The sequence below is a fragment of the Falco peregrinus genome, chromosome 1 (genome assembly GCF_023634155.1).
Source record: "Falco peregrinus isolate bFalPer1 chromosome 1, bFalPer1.pri, whole genome shotgun sequence".
Taxonomy (NCBI): Eukaryota; Metazoa; Chordata; class Aves; order Falconiformes; family Falconidae; genus Falco; species Falco peregrinus.
In genome coordinates this window covers 64,767,571-64,786,332 of record NC_073721.1, presented here as the reverse complement: position 1 = coordinate 64,786,332, position 18,762 = coordinate 64,767,571, and the positions used below count along the sequence as shown (strand labels likewise).

At 42.8% G+C, this 18,762-nt stretch overlaps 1 protein-coding gene across 21 annotated transcripts in view; it reads left to right on the top strand.

Annotated features, from left to right (window-relative positions):
* The window catches only part of NRXN3 (neurexin 3), a 1,021,997-nt gene that overhangs the window by 317,222 nt on the left and 686,013 nt on the right, over positions 1-18,762 (top strand). For all 21 annotated transcript variants that reach the window (XM_055812570.1, XM_055812560.1, XM_055812519.1 and 18 more), the window contains one exon: positions 172-555. In XM_055812570.1, coding sequence (XP_055668545.1) covers positions 172-555 — 384 coding nt within the window. The remainder of the gene's footprint in view (positions 1-171; positions 556-18,762) is intronic.

The window sequence follows — 18,762 nt, the reverse complement described above, 5'->3', positions numbered from 1 at the left end:
GAGAGAGAGCTGTGTGGGAGACACTGTCTCTGTTAGCAGTGCATTTGGGCAGGGAGGAATCTTCAGTCTCCTGTGCTGAACCTTAAACCTCACCCAGTTATTGAAAAAAAAATGAACTAGACTGAGGCTGTAAGTGAAAGTGTTGACTTTTTTCTTTTCCTCCTCATTTAGGTACTATATCGGTGAACAGCAGGCGCACCCCATTCACCGCTAGTGGGGAGAGTGAGATCCTAGATCTGGAAGGCGACATGTACCTCGGCGGGCTGCCGGAGAACCGGGCAGGACTCATCCTTCCCACAGAGCTCTGGACAGCAATGCTGAACTACGGCTACGTTGGCTGTATCCGAGACTTGTTCATTGATGGACGAAGCAAGAACATCCGGCAGCTGGCAGAGGCGCAGAATGCCGCCGGAGTCAAGTCCTCCTGCTCCCGCCTCAGCACCAAGCAGTGCGACAGCTACCCGTGTAAGAACAACGCCGTCTGCAAGGATGGCTGGAACCGCTTCATTTGTGACTGCACTGGCACCGGCTACTGGGGGAGAACATGTGAGCGAGGTAAGCTGAGTTTTCCCACCTCAGTGGAGCAGAGATGAAGGTGTGCAGGAGAACTAGGCAAGATCAAGTGTTTCCATGAGACTTTGCCCAGCCCTTGTTGGTCTTCCCAGTGCCAAGTTCCAGTCCCTACACGAGGAAAGCTTTCTTCCTTGATCATTTCCTTCCACTCTTTTCCACCCCTGTTTCATGAACGTATCTTCTTCATCTGTCACTTCCGTCCCTCAGTCTTCTAAAGACCTTGTCTTCAGGTTCCAGAGTTTCTCTGGCTGAGTAGGCTTTGTCTTCTAAGGCGTAAAATGCTGCCCATATGGTAGAAGTCTCAGGAAAATTACTGGAAACAGTACCAAGTGTGAACTTGACTTGAGTTATGGAGAATTTTCTTGCATGGGACAGGTGATGTATCCCAGTTCTGTCTGGTCATCCTCTTTTTTGCATGGTAGGGTTTCCCTGGTGGCTGTTTCTGGGTAAAGCCAGCTAATGAGCTGGTGTTAACAGCAACATGACTCCAAGTTTACCTCTGGTAAGGCTAATCTGTAGGAGTTGGTGGGAGATTCTCTGCATCTTATTCTTACTCGTTCTGACTGATGATTTAAAGACATAGGATTGGAGATATGAGGCACAAGTAATGCTGGAGTATGTGGTCTGGGCCATGTGGAAAGGAATTTACTAATGTAAGCTATCTGAGCTGTATATTTCTCAAATACCAAGTGGTTCCATTAATTGACGATATCCTTGTTGTGCTGGTACCACCCTCAGAATGAGGCAGGTGAGTGGTTTGCTAAAAATGCAGTCTTAGGGCTTTCAGCCCCTGCTTTCTACTGCCTTACTTGGCACCATGGCCCAATGGTTATAGCATGTGTCTTAGAATTGGAAATTTGTCAGTTCTTGAGCTTCTGCTGTAAATATTTGACAAGCTCCTTTCCCACTTAGTGTTCCCCTGTATGTTTCTTAATACTGGTCATAGTACCGTGCCACTTATGAGAAAGAACACAAAAGTTATGTACAGTGCACAAAATGTTAGCAGAAATGAAATTTAAAATTCATTAACTTTCCAGAGAATTTTCTTCTTTGCAGGAAGATTTTGTTAATGACTAAGATTCTTCCTATGGACTGGGTGGGGGTTTTAGGTTTCACAGCACAAGATCTATCATTATTCATAAAGCTGCTCACAGCCAGCAATTTGTAGCATGTAGTAGCTAAACAGCAATAGTAGTTAATTGCCAGGGGTCCTTAAAACAGCTGAAGCATCAACACTGCCATCCGTGCTGTGAAGACATGGGTGAAAATATAAGATTTATGGGCATTGGCTATGGCAGTGTCAGCTCAGCTATAAGTTCTCTCTTATAGACTACAGTGGGTTAGAAGATTCTGGAAAACATCAGAGGTTTTCTTAACCACAGCCTTGGGTATTGTTTTGGCCAATTGTTGTGTGATTAGGTTTTGGACAGACACAATGAAAAAAAGAGCTACCATAAATGCATTATTCCCCCACAAAATTGCAGTTATGCTCACCCTTGGTCTTTATTTAGTATTAGAAATGACAAGCTTTATGATTCAGGACTTTCTGGACTCTCAAGTCCACCTCCTGGACCTGGCTTTCAGAAGAGAATCCAAAGCTAACCAATTATGTAAAGAACAGGATTAGTCTCATATACCTTTAGATATCTGTGGTGTTGGCTTTTACTCCTTTTACTATCATCAAAAAGAAGTCAGTAGGTTAAAGGCATAGAAGCATTTTAATTTAGGAGGAATGAATCTGAAGTCTGGCCTGAGATCTGTTAACCTGGCCGTGCCCTGGGCCAGCATCAGTATGAATAAGAAAGATACACGTATGAAGCATGTTGGCCAGCACAGGAACTCCGAGTTCCAAATAACTATGTGTTAGAATCAGAGCATATTTAAGGTTAACAAAACAACGATACCTGTAACTAGAAACCACAGACTCCTTACTGGTTTAGGCTCACTGTCAGGCAAAACGTGGTGGCCATCATGCCTGAGGTTCCTTGGCAAGAGAAGAAACAGCACACACAGAATAAATATTTGTAAACTGGATACACGAAAAAAGTTGTGGAGATTGAAGTGTGTTTGACTCCATGGCATTTATTGCAGTGTTTCATAGCAGCCGCGTGCTGCTCTGGTACAGCTACTTGATACCAGATGACTGCATTAGTGCACGGTGATTTTGCCTACATGAACAAAAGCATTGCAGGCTACTGATGGTATTTTTCTTTCTCATGGTCTGACACCCAAGGATTATTGCAAGTCCTGACTTCAGCAGGCCTGTGATCCCAAGTACTGTTGGAAGGAGAAATAGTTGAGATGGACACTGGGAAGGGAATCCAAGTGAGATATGCTGCCGTGCCACCGCGGCACTTCTGCAGTGACTGAGGAGCTGCCACAGGGCTGGGGGGAGCCAAGCTGGTGCATAAGGGAAGGAATGAAGAAGGAGAAGGCTGGCTCTTTTCATGAGAGACAGTTACTGACCCGTTTCTCTGGTCTGCCATCTGTTATCTGAGAAGGGCTGTCTCACTCGGTCCTTAGACTTCTGTCCTATTAAAAGGGGGGTGGGGGGTGGGGGTTTGCAGCCCAAGGTGTAGGATAAAGGTAGAGGGGCATGGGAGCCTAGAATAAAGAATCTTCTGTGCCTGTTGGCTACCAGGAAAATCACTCTATCACAAGGCAAAGCACATACTTAACATTTAGTTACGGTACTAAAAATACAAAAGACATACGTACAACTCTAGGGAGAGGAGCAGATGATTCATTTGTTGTTGATGGTAAAGTCTATCTTCCACTTTCCAGGTATAGCATTTCTACATTTATAATGCTGTATTTCTCATGCATTTTATACTTCACCAGATGAAGGACTGTTAAACTTCTAAAAGGGACTCGAAAAGGAAATTGTGTCACAGTTAGAAAAGAGGTTTCAGTTCCTTTTATTGATGGTGAAGCAATACAAATATACGGTATTCAGTATGTCACCTATATCTAAAGCCTGTGGGAGTTTGTCCTGTCAGTGAAGTTAGAAACTCTGTACATTCAGCAAGTTACACTGGATGCAACATAGATTTTGGTTGCAGTGATCTGCTCAGGCAGTACTTCTGTGCAGCTGGAGAAAACTTGGGGTGGCTGCAGTTTGAAAGGGCACAGAATGATGCACTGCTGCCAACATGTCAAATTCATTCTTACAATTCCAGTGTCTAACTGGTCATTCAGTATTGGCAGTGATGTAAACAGACAAAGGTGATTTTAGTCTTAAAGTGTTGTAGCTTCTAAGGGTAATGTAGTTCCTCCTTGGAGTAATTGAAATTGCACAGAAGAGATGGGGTGAGACACGGCAAAGACCAGTTCATGTTTGATATGACCCGCACCCAAGGTGGGGTATGTCAGGGAGTCAGAAGTGCTGGTCAGACTGCTCTGGGTCTTTTGGTAACTGTATGTTTTTTCCAGTACTAACTAGGAAAGAATATTCTTGGGAGATAAATCGTGAAGGCTTCCATCATGTATGCTTAATTCAATCCTTGCTGTAGAAACTAGAGTGAACGGACGTCAGTGTTTGATCCTCAGGAAGGCTGAGACAAAGTGCTTCACCTAAGTGAGACTCTCCTCAGTCTTCATGAATTTCACTTGATCTGGTTGTGAAATGAATGGTGTTTCCCTCCAGCTCTGTAGTCAGTGGCAGGTGACCGAGAAGGGAGAGGAGATGAAAATGCAATGGGATTCACGGGCCAGAAGTGCTCAATGCCAGGCTGTGAGGCTAAGCAAAGGCAGCAACAAATTCTGACAATGAGCTAGATGTGGTCCTCATTTCACAACTTTCATTAAGGCTGTGCTGACCAGGTAAACACTGTTATTTATTTTCCTGAATCCTTGAGCTTCCCATTCACTATCATCTTTCTGTAATGGTTCTCTACTACCCAGTCTAACTCAGTGTAACAGTGTTGGAAATGATATATGAAAAGAGCCTTTCCCAGCCCCTGTTCAAATCAGGGAGCTGCTATAAACACAGCAGCATTTAGACATGTTTCTGAAACTTCAAAGGTTCCACAGTAGCTGTTGGAAGGGAGCAGTGGTGTGGCTCTCCACCAGGCTAGGAAATAAGACCGTCAGCTTTGCAAGTAGCATGAACTCAATCAAAGTACTGTTGTGACCTCCTTCTTTAGATGCCTTGGATAAGTACTCTAAGATTAAAGAAGTAGAAACCTGGCAATGAGGACCTGTGCTAAATGTCTAAATTCTCTGTGCAGTCAGTGGAGGGAAGTAGCTGCTTGTCAGGGGAAATTTAAAGCAATAACATGATCTTCTTGCCTCCTTTTGTTGATTTGCCTGTCTCCTTTTATTGATTACGTGGAGATTCTGATCTGATAATTTAGTATTGCTGCACTCCAGAAGGTAACTGCCTGGGCTGCAGAAGAATTGACGGTGCCAAACTGCCAAGGCTACCAGACTGATGGAAAAGAGGATGTCTTGTTTGGAGTGCAGGCATAAAACAAAGAAAATAGAGAAGAACCTAACAGACAGGACACAATCCTTCCTGCAAGTAATGCTCTGAGTGCCTTGTATTGTAATGATCCTGCCTTCCCCTGCTCCCTGAGTGTCACGTGAAAAGGGTGTGTGTGTGTAATCTTACCCCCAGGTGTTTGATCCGCCTATTAGCACCCCAGGAATGCTGAGACCCTTGCGCCCAACCAGCCTGTCAGCATCCCGTTATGCGGACCCTTCACTGAACAGTCCCAGTGGATCAGAGGGCAATTTGACTGCCTTGTTCAGGGAAACATGCCAACAGCACCAGGGGGGGCCCTCAGCTGGTCTTCCCACTTCATTTGAATGTGTTACCCACTGCCAGCCACTGCTAGCACCCACAAAGGGCAAACACTAACAATTTACAGAATAATACTCTTTATTAAAATGACATCATGACAAATTAAGGTTTCTGATCGCCAGTGATAGGGACTGTCTGCAAAAATAAGCTTGGAATTATATACAACCAAACTACATACAACTAAACTATAATCACTAATAACAGTGTGAGTTATTTAGCATGCATAAAACAGTTCTTACCCAACAGGCGCCCCTATGGGGGAGAAGACAGGTTCAGCCTGTCGACTGACCCCAGAAGTTATGATGGAGTCTTCCCTAACTTCTCCCCTCATCCGTCCACTTTTTATACTTCATAGTACATTACATTGCATATTCATTTATCATACCCAGGACTGGTTACAAGTTTCTCGCTTCTAGTGCGAATCAGTACGCATCCTCAGCACTGCTGAAGCTCTCTACTAACTACGCATGCTCCTCAAGCAGGGTCTGCCCTCTTTTGAGGGGGCTATTTGAGTTGCAGGTCGCCATCTCCCACTACCGCAATTATCTTCATCTTATTTTCAACTAATTTTCTGTTGATGTCAGTGGATTACAACACCTTGTCATCCTATTTCATAGCCAGCACTTGCCTCACTTGAAGGCTTCTTTCTGCATAATTTAGATAATGGTGACTTTTCTATGTCTGTTGCTCATCCTCCCCAAGGCTGACTCCCTTGATTAGAAGGTCCCTTCATAACAACTTTAGAGAGTGAGTCAGCTTGACCTAACTTTGTGAATTCTGAATCAGAGTTGGGTAATCCAGGAGTTTAGACAACATTTCCACCTTACGGATTTATTTCAGTCCAGGACTAGTCCATTTCCATCAGTTTTAGGTGGAGTTTGAGTGACTCTAGTCATACATGTTGTTGTTACTAACTGGTGTCCTGTGCCCAGCGAGAGGTCGTAGTACCTTGGAGGCAGGTAACTTTGGGATGGAGGTGTGCGTTGGTATTACAATAAGATTATTTCATCCGAGGAAGGTCATTTCACCATAGTGGTTGGCTCAGCCACAGACATCTCATGGATTCTTCATGTGACAACTGCTATGCAGCTTATCAGCTGTGTGGTGTCATAGAGTTCCCATCCCTGCAGGGAGCACAGCAGAGCCTGGCCACAGTGTCTCCACTCTGCTCCATCCTCTGCCACTGCTATCAGCATGAGCTGGCAGGATGTGTTGCTTAGGGAACTGTGGTGACATAGATGTGCATGCCAACCATCCTGAAGGTGATAGATGTATTTTACCCTAAAAAAGCTTTCTGTAATACTACGCTTCTGTTAGGACCCACTTTTCTCTAATTCCCCCCCTCAAGGTGATTTTCCCACACTGAGCTCTCCTGCACTCCTGTTATATCTGATCAGAGTATTTCCAGAAAGTCTCCTACACTGAAAGGCAGGTTTTCTGTGTCTCTGAAATGAAGGACAGGCACAGAGAAGCGGATTTGTGATGGAAGTTATGATTGCAAGTACATATCGAGGCTTTGTACTGAGTTTGCTAGTTCTTGGGTTGTGGTGTCGGGCATTAGGGAAAACAAACCTTGGAGCTTGTACTCTTGGTAGTAATATTTAGTCATTCTTGCACCCTAGGGTTTTAGAAAAGACTAGCAGAGAACAGTGTCTGCAGTGCAGCCTCTCTGTTCTAAAGTACCTCATTCCAACAGGTCTGTGTTTTGCTAGTTTGAAATAAAGGACATGAAATATTTGAAAGCCCATGGGAATGCTTTCCAAATGTTTTTTGGTCATTAGACATAGGGCAGGCTTTGGGAGAATAGACAAAAACAATCCTCCAGGTCTATGGGTAGCACGCTTCCTCTCATGGGATTTCACCTACCTTCTTGTACAGAACCCAGCAGAAATTAGGATGAGTTGCAAGTCTCATCAGCAAGAAGGGCTGGAGGGCTGTTACAGACGTGCAGGAGGGTGAGAAGGGTGGGTTGGTACAGCTAGTGTGAATGATCTTTAGTGGTTTTTAAGTACTTAATATCTCCTGTACCCCTTGGCTTCGAATTTTTTAGTATTTGATGTTAGTTGCAGCATGAGATCACTGCAGCTCCTTGTTAATTGCACCTTAGGTGACAGAGGTAGGAGCTGGGATCTGGCTCACGGAGGATGATATACTACTTTGCTGACACACCAAAGTATCCCCTCACAACCTGTGGACTCTTCTGAAAAGGACCCCAAAGCACCTGGCATTGAACAGGGGGGAGGAGGGGAATGCGTGTTGTATTCACATCAGCTGTTTTCTGTGTCTGCAGTGACAATGCCATGGGCTCAAAAAGGTGCCTGGGCTCTGCTCTTCTGCAGATCCCGGAAGCGATCTGCGTGCTTGCCTTCTGCTGAAACACTGTGAGAGGGACTGCAGAGGGTGAAAGCCCAGAAAGGACACAAAGCAAAAGACAGCTGAAAATCAGATCATTTCAGGCCAATGAAAATCAAAGGCTGCTGGTCACTCAATCTTTAATGCTTTCTCCTATGTAATTGCCTTGATTGGAGGTTTTTATTAAGAGGTATATACCGGTGTTATTAGAAAAGACAGGTTGATATGAGACTGCTGGCCATTTAAGACTGAAATAAAAGACACTGAAGTTTAGATTTTAAATCCTTGAAGTTAATTGCTCAGAACTGGACATAGCTTGAATCCTTTCCAGGTAAGGAAAAAAATAAAAATTAAACTAGTCTTGTTCCAGCCCTTTCCTTTTGCTAAGCTGCACCCCAGTGTTTGTTGCAGCAAGGCAGAGATATCCCACTCCAGTTCTCCCAGGCGCTGGAACCAGTGTCCCTTCCCATTTGGGTTTGCTCACAGACGGATGATTAACGCCTTGAGCCAACCAGGCTTTTTCTGTGTTTTGCGGCATACTGTTTGTGAACAGCAATGTACCTGCTGTTGGCAGTGCTGGTGTTGAACATAGGGCTACACATTTTATTATCTGCCAAGTACCTTTATGGCAATGTTTGCGAAGAACAGTTTAATGACAACACACATCTGCCCATTATGTATGCAATAAACAGAGATGTTATAAAATTACTGGTAATAAGAAATGCTACAAAATCATTTACTGCATCGTTTAAGTGCTGCATGCTTTGCTCTCTCAAGCACAGGTAGAAGCGTAGATTTCTTTTTGATTTTAGTGAAGATGTTTGATGATGATTACATATTTGTAACAATTTGTTCATTTAAAAAAACCTCAAATGTATTGATGCTTTCTGGACTGTCCAGACTTTGTGAGTTGGCAATGAAGTGCTAGAAAACTGTGGAGAATGGATTTTCTTGTAGGACTGATGGTTCGCAGGAGTGCTGGACATGTTAGGAGAAAAACCTTTGCTGCAGGGTTTTAATGTTTTTAATCCCTGCTGGATCTTGAATATTCAAAGACTTTAGGAAAATCAGAATAATTTTTATTATTTCATGCAATACAAATGAAAGATGTTAGAAATTGGAAGGTATGTTCTAGAGCTCAACTGTTCATTGACTTACTAGTACCAGATAGGTCGCTATGGTACAATTTCCCAAAAAGTCTCCAAACTGCAGAAGAAAAGAGTTCATACGAATTTAGAAAAAGAGTTCGCACAATCCCTTCACACCCATTTTAATTTCTTCCTCACTAATTTTGTAGTGAAGTCTCCGTTAAACATGTTCTGAGGGATTTTAGCTTTTGCTAGGGGCATTTCTGTGAGAAGTTCATTTTCTCACTTGCCATCAATCCATTTGTAACCCCTGTGGCTCTTCCCTCTGCGACTGGCCCAAGCAGCTACTGCAGTGGTATACACTGTACACAATTCTGCTCAAAAAACACCGGCCTGGGCTTTCTGTGCTTAGCTCCCTCGTATCTCTGCCTAATGACTGGGTGTAAGAGCAGAGGGGTACTTCTGGTTGCAAAAATGCTGGATTATTCTACTGTATTAGGCTTTTATGTACCCTCCTTCTCTGCATGCTTTCCTTGCCTTCCATGGGGTGACTTGGGTTCTAACATTCAAACAGTTCCCAAGATGCTCATGAGATGTTGTCCTAGCTCCAGTGAAGACAGTGCAGCCAAGGTGGGGCTTGTAAGGAAAGAGAAACAATTAGGAAGGAAGAATTGCAGAGTCTCTCACTTCTGTGGATTTATATCACAATCCTTTCTGCTAAGCATAGCTTCATTATTCATAGATGTATATATCCAGTCAAAAGCCACTCTGAATATATGTTGTGTCCAGAACAAGTGATTACGTTTGTTGCCTTGTAATGCCTTTATCATATCCTCAGCACAGAAGAGAGTGCAGTTAATTCTGCAGTCAGGGTGATTACATCTTCTTGGAAAAAGATCACTTCATGGTCTTTAGGCTGTTGAACTTAAACTTTGAAGAGTCTCATTGATGTGACAATTTCCAGCAGCATCTGCTGAGCAGCTGGAAAATCTGAGACTATATAAAAAATCAACTGATTGTCTCTCCTGTGTTTCATAATGACATGGGTATGATTTTTTAGCTGTGTGTTCTTTCCTGTTTCTTCATCCTGTCTCCATCATCATATGCTCTTGATACTTAAGGCCACTCCTGCCTTCCATGCAGCGTGTGAATTTGTTAGTGCTCCAGGTGCTCTTTATGTCATCTGAATATGGTAATTGATGGCACAGAAGAAGATAATTTTGGCTGGTTTTTTGCTAAATTTCTGTGTTTCTGGCTGTTTACTGCTGAGTGTAACTTTCACAAGGTCCTCCCAGTTCAAGAAATGTGATTATCCAAAACTGTATTAGATTTTGTGCTAATGTCAGCTTCTGTAAAGAGCACTTGAAGAACAAAAAAAGTTTTTGATGGGTAGATGAGTAAGAACATTTGGTTAATGCTTTTTAGCATCTTATATTTCTGTTAGTATAGGCCTCTCCTACAGGACTAATGTTGTAGTGGTGTATTGTTTATCTGCTGGTTTATAAATGGCAACTCAGAACAATGGCTTCTCCTTAATGTGAGCCAGAAAATACACCTTATCTATAAATCAAGGCACAGTACTGCTCAGATAACACTCAGATTAAAGGAAAGCTTGTCATTTCAGGTCAGTTTTGCCTGAATAACACTGTATAGGGGGAGGTAAAATATGTTAAAATTCGGATCATCTGAAATTGTAAGTCCCCATGAAGGAAGGAAATAATTTTTCCCTTACTCATCCTAGCTTTCCCAGGTAACTCCCAGCAAGACATGTGACAGCATGTCACATGTATGATCCAGAACGGGCTTGCTTACTCTGAGTATGCACCATGTCTGTTGTGATCTGTCAGATGTCTAGAGATGAGCTGATGATGCTGGGTGCAAGAGTCGCTTCAGACTGCATGGTGTCTTCAGGTACCTCATTGCCCAGTTGCTGATCTCCATCCCTGTGGCTTCCTACACCCTTTCCTGTCCATACCCTCGAGTCAGACCAGTTTGTGTTTCTGCTGAGACTGCCAGTTGTCCCTGCAATTAATGGGAGTATCTTGATGGAAGTGGCCAGGAGGAAGTAGAATCATTTGTTATGAAAAAATATTTCTAATATTTAAAATTACTATATAGGCCTTGGAGATGTTATCTGTAAAATTAGTTTTCTCTGTCTCTCCGCTTTGCCCAGTCAAAGCCATCAGGCTGAAAGTCAGGCACTGGCACAGTGCTTTTTCTGTCTCATTTCTTCTCCTCTGTTCATCTCAGGGGGAGAGGAAAGGCTTGACATTCATGATGCTCCCTTAACTGGCTCTCCCTTAGTATGGAGATAGGCCGTCGCCCCTTGGACACTTTGATTGATTGGATGAGGCTATTATGTGATATGGAAAGGATATGCAAAAGCTCAGCCATCACCACAGGCATGGAGAGGTCCTATCTGGTCGTGTATATTGGCTCACCGAGATCTGCTTGGTGTTTTCCGTCTTCTCTCATACTCAGTTAATCCACAGAATAGCTCACAGGGTGGTCCTGGTGAATTCATTGCCACTAGGTACCAGACTGCAAGGTATGGCTCTCTAGAGGGAAACCTATCTCACTCACCTTGCTAAAAAGTCTGAGAATGTGTAAAGACAAGATAGTTTTCATCATCTTCATTTGCTTCTGTACCTGCATCCTCTTTTTTTCCCCTTTTTTTTTTCTTTTTTTTTACCCACCCCACCCCCAGGTAATTGAGAACAGGGAGATTAAAATTAGGAGATAAGATGCACAAGAGGGAAACTCTATCCTAATAAATCAAATCTTAACACGAGTTTCAGAGCGACATCCTGCTTTGTGATGACTATAGGCAGTGAGTAGGTGGATAGGTAAAATGTAAAGCTCGGGAGATATCCATCACATTAATGCAAGAGTCATCCCACTGAAGAGACACAGCAGCAGGGAGGATGTACAAGAAAAGCAGCCTCATAATAAGTGTGGTTGGTCTCATGGTGCTTCCAATTTTTATGGCCTGCAGCTGCTGGCTTCTGAAATTTTGCCTGTTAAGGCGAGATTCTCTTGTGGACAGCCTGGACCCTTTGGGTAGCGGTTTCCTACCATCCTAATCTTGTGTTCTTGTGAGCAATTTAGCATTTTTCTATTTCTGAACAGGGAAGAATTGTGATCCTTTGAGTTCTGATACTGCTAAAGGGAGCAGAAGGACAGGACAAGTTGGAGGTGATCACTGTTGGAATTTGTATCAAAGCACCAGAGTTTAGGATTCAAATGGAGTCATGTGGAATCAAACTTTTAAGTCTGACTACCCCAATACCCACAGGGACCATTTCAAACTGCTGAGAAAAGAAAAAGATGGTATTTCAAATAGTGAATTTTATCCACTACCTTTCATTAAATGAGTAAAAATGGAAAATGACAATTGAGCCCTCAGCTGAAAAGCGTGTTCGATTGACAGCTCTGGGAGTCCTAAGCTTGTGTTCAGAATGAGAAATATAGAGCAGCTATCCTTTATATACCTTACTCGTCTCTTGGAGGAATATTTGTATTAGAGATTAGAAGGTAGGTCGTCCTTCCTGACCTGCCTTGTCTTTGGTGGAGCTGCAAAGTAAAGTGGGGAAAGGAAAAACTCTTCTACAGCTCCGATTGCTTTGCCGTTACCTGTGTGGCTGCTGAAGACAGAAAGAGCCACGAGGCAGCTTAGTGCACCCAGCCCAGGGAAAAGAGCAAGGGGCTTTGGGCTGGCAGAACAAAACGGAGTTTGTGCTGCCTGGGTCATCTGCCACGTTAGGACACGATTTCCCCCTGAGCAAGTGACTGGCAAAAGGCATGTGCTTGCTAAATAGTGAGAGGGAAGCAAGAATACAGGAACTGTCTTAAATATTTTATAATTTTGTTACTGTGGGGTTGTTTTGGGTTGGTTTTTTTTTTGGTAATCTTTCTGTCATGAATGGTTGTGACTGAAGAGAAAAATGAGGTCAAAAGAAAGACTCCTGACATATTCAGAAATTTCAAAAGGTATAGAGTCTTCACACTAATATCGGTGTACAGTATCTGGTTCCTAGATGTGGAAGCCTGACAATTCAGTGCCTAGTCATGGAAACATCCAGATTTTCACCACTCTGTTACCATCTCCCCACTGAAGTTCTCTTCTGTTGCAGTCTGACTTGTTGATGTAACCCCCCCAAGTCACCGCACCTCCATTTCTGCAGCTCAGCTTTCATGTCCAATTTGTGTAAATGTTCTTTATTCTGCATTTGCATTTGCGTGTTCTGTCCTCTTGGAGGGCTGACCAGCACTGAATTTTAGACTTTCCCTCCTTGTCAAGTGCTACTGGAGGATGATTTAGCACTGCAGCCAAGGTGCTTGCCTCAAAGCTGTGTTTTTAATAATTCCAGCTTTTCTTGTTGTTGAACACAGGGCTGGTCAGCTGAGGGTGTGGATAAAGTGAGGCACAAGTAAAAGCTGGCAGTTCCCTTTTCACCACTCTCAGTGTGATGCTGGGAGCACTGCTGTGGTGTGGAGTAGCTGCCATTAGCCTTGGTGAAGGGTGTGGAGATTGTCCAGAGTCTGGTGGGATGGAGATTCGCTCCTGCCCCTGTCTGTCACCCTCCTTTTTACTGAGGCAACATTGCAGTTCTGCGTCTTGTTCAAACACCCGTATGCCATTCCCCTAAGCCTGCTGGGTTCCTTCTGCCACCTCATTTCCAGTCCGTTCAAATTCCACTTTCCTGTCTTGTGCAGAGGAGCAAGGAATGTCCTGAAAGATTTCTTGGGATGTGGGAAAAGGGGACAAGGAGAGGAAAAATGAATGAATGGAACATTGTCAAAAAAAACCAAAGGGGAAAAAAAAAAAAAAAAAGGCTGGTATCTTTTTCCTGTGTCATTTTATAGCCTGCAACCTTTTTGGGTAAAGCAATTAGGCAAAACAAAAAGGATTAATGAGAAACAGAAATGATTTATCATGCTGTTTTTGAAATGTCTCACTTTGTTTTCACTTTATCTTTTAATTTTTTATTTAAAGTCAAAGATACTTGGGCTGCTTTAAAAAATGAAAACATAAAGGAGCACCACAAATAGCCATGTTGAAAAGCAATGAATCCAGCAGACAGAAGGACTCGTGTTCAAATAAAAAAGGCAGAAAAGTGTAGGCTGGAATTGGTATTGACTGTGCAACGTGCTCAGTGCTAATGGACCTGCAGAAGAAACAAGAACATTGCAGCCATAAAGTGAAAGCCTGGTCCGCTGTGAATACAGATGAGAGTGGGAAAGACAGTGCTTTTATGGGGCTGATTTTGCACACATGGCCTCTTGAGCAAACCTGCTTATAAAGTCAGTGTGACAGGATGTAGATTAGCAATCAGCATCCTCATTTAGCCATTTCTCCCCAGGTTGATTTACACGGCTGTGATTTCTCTTTTCCTTTGTCTTTTCCTGTTGGCTGGTGACTATTTGCTGAGCCCATCTATTCTCTTTTACACTTTTTTTTTTTTTCCTGAGAGAAGCCATAAAAGTTAAAACGCTGGCCGTTTACCCTTCTTTGTGTGTGCATGTGTGTATTGCCTACAGTTCATACCCTAGTCTGTGCCACCAGCCAAAGCTCAGTCAGTGAGTCTTCCAGGAGAAGCACCTTTGGAACACCTACCATGTCCCTTCTGCTGAGAGTTGGTTTTCCCAGACACCTCGTCACTCAAATTAGGGAGAGATGCTGGCCTACTTGATCAATGTGCTCCATCAAAGCGGTGATCAATAAGATCCTATTAAAAGTGTGTGGCACCCGTAGCTTTCTTCTCCCATGTGGATCCCTTGAAAAGGAGTATCCTGGTAGGTGAGAAGAGGTTGTGCCTGCCAAGAGCTGTAACTCGCTGTCTGTTTGGGTGCCTGCAAGTGGCTGTGTATTTTGTTTTTTCCTGCTTCAGCATTGCTCCTGGGTTACATGCTTGAGCAACTCCTTGGTGAAGGCTACCTAGGAGGAGGGCTTCAGGGCGGGAAGGAAGACCACCCAGATAACAACTAGAAGGGGAGATATGGGGGTCCTGGTGTTAGACTTGCTTGTGTTTGGGACTGAGATGTGTTGAATACTGAGGTGAGACAAAAGTTCAGGCAATGAACTGTAACCTATCTGACACTTCTGATGAGACCATCTTTGCACACTGGCAATGGATTTTAGGCTATTCCCTGCCTGCCAAATCTCACAGAGTTACCCATCTCTCTGTAAAAGCCAGAGATGGAGACTCACATGAATTTTTGTACCCTTGCATACAGGTAACACATCGGGAGCCTGCAAGCTTACAAGGAATGGACAGGGTCATGGCTGGGAGAAAGCCAGTAAGTTGCTGACCTCTCCACCTGCCTTTAGGCTATCAGAATAAGCTAAATAAAGCCATATTAAACTGTTTATAAGGGTGTAAAATTATAATCCTCTGCAAACAAGTGCCATTTTTGCATATATGCAGAGTGGTTTCAAAAAGAGATTGGTACAATTATCATTTTACTTTTTGGGAAACTGTGATATAAAGCAATTAAGATACCTATAGTAAGATTTAAGATTACAAAAGTAATTAGCCACAGACCCAGGCTGAGTGGGTTGCATTTACTTTACTAGGATTTAAGTGTCTGAATCTAAGATATCAGATAATTTAGTCATTACACTCTTAGGTCACTAAGCTACTTTTTCCACCTTGAAAAAGCTATCCGATGTCTCTAAAATAATACTTGCGGATCTCTACAGACATGGCGATATAGTCCTGGGGTATTTGATTAGCGGTTCCTAGAGATAAATACTATACCATGGTAGGATAGAGATAATTCATATCAGAACTTTAGTTCCTTCATCTTCTCCTCTCCTGTTTTCCCACTCAGAAGTGTGCTGATGAATCACTTTGGCCTTTCAGCCGTGCAGTAATGAAAAGCTGATTATCGTACAGGTCCCCACGGGTCAGCCTCTCTCTTATCCAGCATTGCACTCACTCAGCTGTCATTCCCTGTGTGCCTGGCCAGAATCCAGAGTGCTCCAACTAATACATGGAGGAAGTTAGTAAAGATGTGCTTGTAAAACAAAACTGAAGTTGCGCAAGCCTTAACTTTAGGAAGACATGAACATTAAGGAAATGTTATCTGACAGTGAGAGCTGAAAGACCCACTGATTTTGCCTGGACCAGGGATAAAAGCACAATGAACACTGTTACTTGGAAATCTTTGCAAAGCTGCGCCGCATGTGCTGTTCCAAAGGCGTGTTGCAGTACATCGGGCACAAAGCCCCCTGTGCTGCGGTGTGAGTGGTCCTGTTTGCTCTGCAAGACTGTACCCTGACCGCTCCGGTGGCAGTACCTGCAGGTGAGAGCTCTGTGAGCATGGGCAGCGGCATCATGTAAATTCAGCATCACTGCTGGGCTAGTGAGTCCATTTGATCGGGGCTTCTCACAAAACAAGCCTTGACACATGTGGGACGTCGCTAGTTCAGTGCTTCACAGAAGTGTACAATATAGGCATGCCTTGGGATTCTCTTTGTGGCTTGTATCGCTACAGACAAGTTCATTTTTCTGTGCCTTATCTTCCTCAGCTGCAAAAAAAAACCCAGATACTTGAGGCTTTCCTAAGTCATAGAAGGGTTGCAAGGTAAAAAATTCATGAATCATTAGGAGCTTCAGATTCTAGGATGAGAAAAGTTGAAGACCAACACAATGTTAATTTTTATTAATCTTTGACCTTCTGTTTCATAGTTTTTCTTGAGCTTGATGCACATCCTGCCCTGAGAACAGGTAGAAAACCTGACCTCTAGTGATTGGTATTTATTTTTGTGTTAGTTTACTCATTTTCTTATTATTGCTAGTTGACACATAGCATTCTATTTTTCATCAGTACAAACACGTGGGCAGTTTTTGGTTTTGTGTATTAATAATTTAAGTTTATACCCCCAAAAGAACATTGCCTAAACCTGCAATGTTTATTAAAAATTCTTAAAGGTCAGAGATTTTCTTTTAAAACAGCAGTGACTTTCTGCCTTGTGCTACTTTTCTGTACCTGCAATGCTAATGCAATCCTTGCGTGGCTGTTGAGACATGGTGCTGGGTTTTTTTGAGGTATACAAGCAACCTTTTGTTGATCAAATGCTGTAGCACTTGAGCCACTCAAGGGGAAAAAACTTTCTGGTTTCTTTGGTATCGTAAAGGTAAAATTATTCGTTGCCCTTTATGAAGCACTAAACAAATGATGAGATTTCGTATGGTGTGTCAACGATTGGCTGAGTGTATTTAACTCGACAGTGATATGAGATTTACAGAGCACACAGGAAGGGAGTCTTAAATAGTTTTACCCATTGACCTTTGTCAAGATAATAAGCCTGAATATCAACTCCTCACCAGTTAAATTGTGTACTAATGAAGTGACATTGGATACTTGGCTACAGATGTGCTAGTGAGTAGTAGTCACATGAGTAGAAATGTATATTCAAGAAACGCAAGTATAAAAAGTGTATTCCCCTAACAAGCTTCCGTAGCTATTTCTTATTGGGTAAAAATAAAATAATAATAAAAAAAAATGCAAAGAGAGAGTGCAGTTGAGCAGCTTAGCCCGAAATCCAACATTATGAAGGAAATTGGCAAAAGCTGAAATATAATCAGGAGGCTGAAGGGAGGAATTATGCAGGAAGATTAGAAGAGTTCAGTACGTATTGCTCGGTAAAATGATAACCTGAGGGGAAGAAGGTGAATCAGCTCTGATGGGAGGACTGTCTTCCCAAGGAAGGGGAATTGTTTAAGGAAATTCACAGGGCATTAACTGTGGAATATTGGGTTAAATTAAGAAAGGAATATAGTGAATATCACAGACAGCATCCTAATAATGAGCTGTATTTCTTTTTGCTTTGTTTTGCTATAACAGGAACCCTAGAGAAGGGATGGAAATCCTATCAGCTAGACACTGGAAATTAGGATGGCTAAAAAAGTGGAGTGTGGCCAGGCTGCTCTATGCGTTAATGAAATACACTTTGTAAGAGGGAAGGAAGGGAAGGGAGCCGCGTGACTTAGCCAGCCTTTCTGTTTCTAGCTTGTATGGATCTGTGAAATCTATGCTTCAGAATAATGAGAACCTGGAAATGTCTTCCAACTTCAAAAGACCTATTTTTCTTTCTAAATCCTGCTAATGACTGGATATGTTTTCCCAATTAGCAAGAATGTTAATAGATTTATAAGATATGCAAGACAATGATTCCCAAAGTGTATTTTGTTTTATTCTTGTTGTAATTACTTAGTATAATAACTTGTACTGAATCAGGAAGTCTAGGAGAGTTTATTGTGTAAAAATAACAGCATTTAGATACCTCACCTTCTTTGCCAGATCTTAAAGAATTGTGGAACAAACACCATGTTTATGCAAATTAGAAATAATATTATGTAGTATCTCAGTATCACATGAGAAAAGAATGTCATTAAGGAAAGTATTGTCAAATACACGGTAGGAAAAAACTGCTGCCAAAAACCTTCCAATCTCAAACTCAAATCTCAATTAGAAGAGGTGTTCACAGACCCATAGGAGAAAGAGGACCATGGGGACGTGTAGTGTGTGTCCAAATCTGCAGGTTGCTGTTAAATGAGAACCCAGCGTAAGGCTCATCCTGCCTAGCTGGTGTGTGAGCAGGAGCAAGTAAGTGTAGTGCTAACTGTGCACCTTTGCGGTGGGTAGAGGACAGAGCTTTTCTGACTGCCAAGCTCTCATTGCTCATCAGCATAAAATCAAAACAACAACAACATAGTCTGCCATTTAGTTCCCTTGTGTTTAGTCCTGCTTTGTCACGGGCTTTGCTTAATCTTTGACAAATCAGTTAAGTTCTGATGCGTAAGAGCAGTAAATCCTGACAAACCTCAGCATTGCCCTGTAGTGCTTGGGGGGCCCATCAGCACTTACAGTCCCAATATGTAATTTGTGTGTCCTCGTTGTAAACAGGCCGTGAAGTAAGGACAGTGTTCAGGAGAG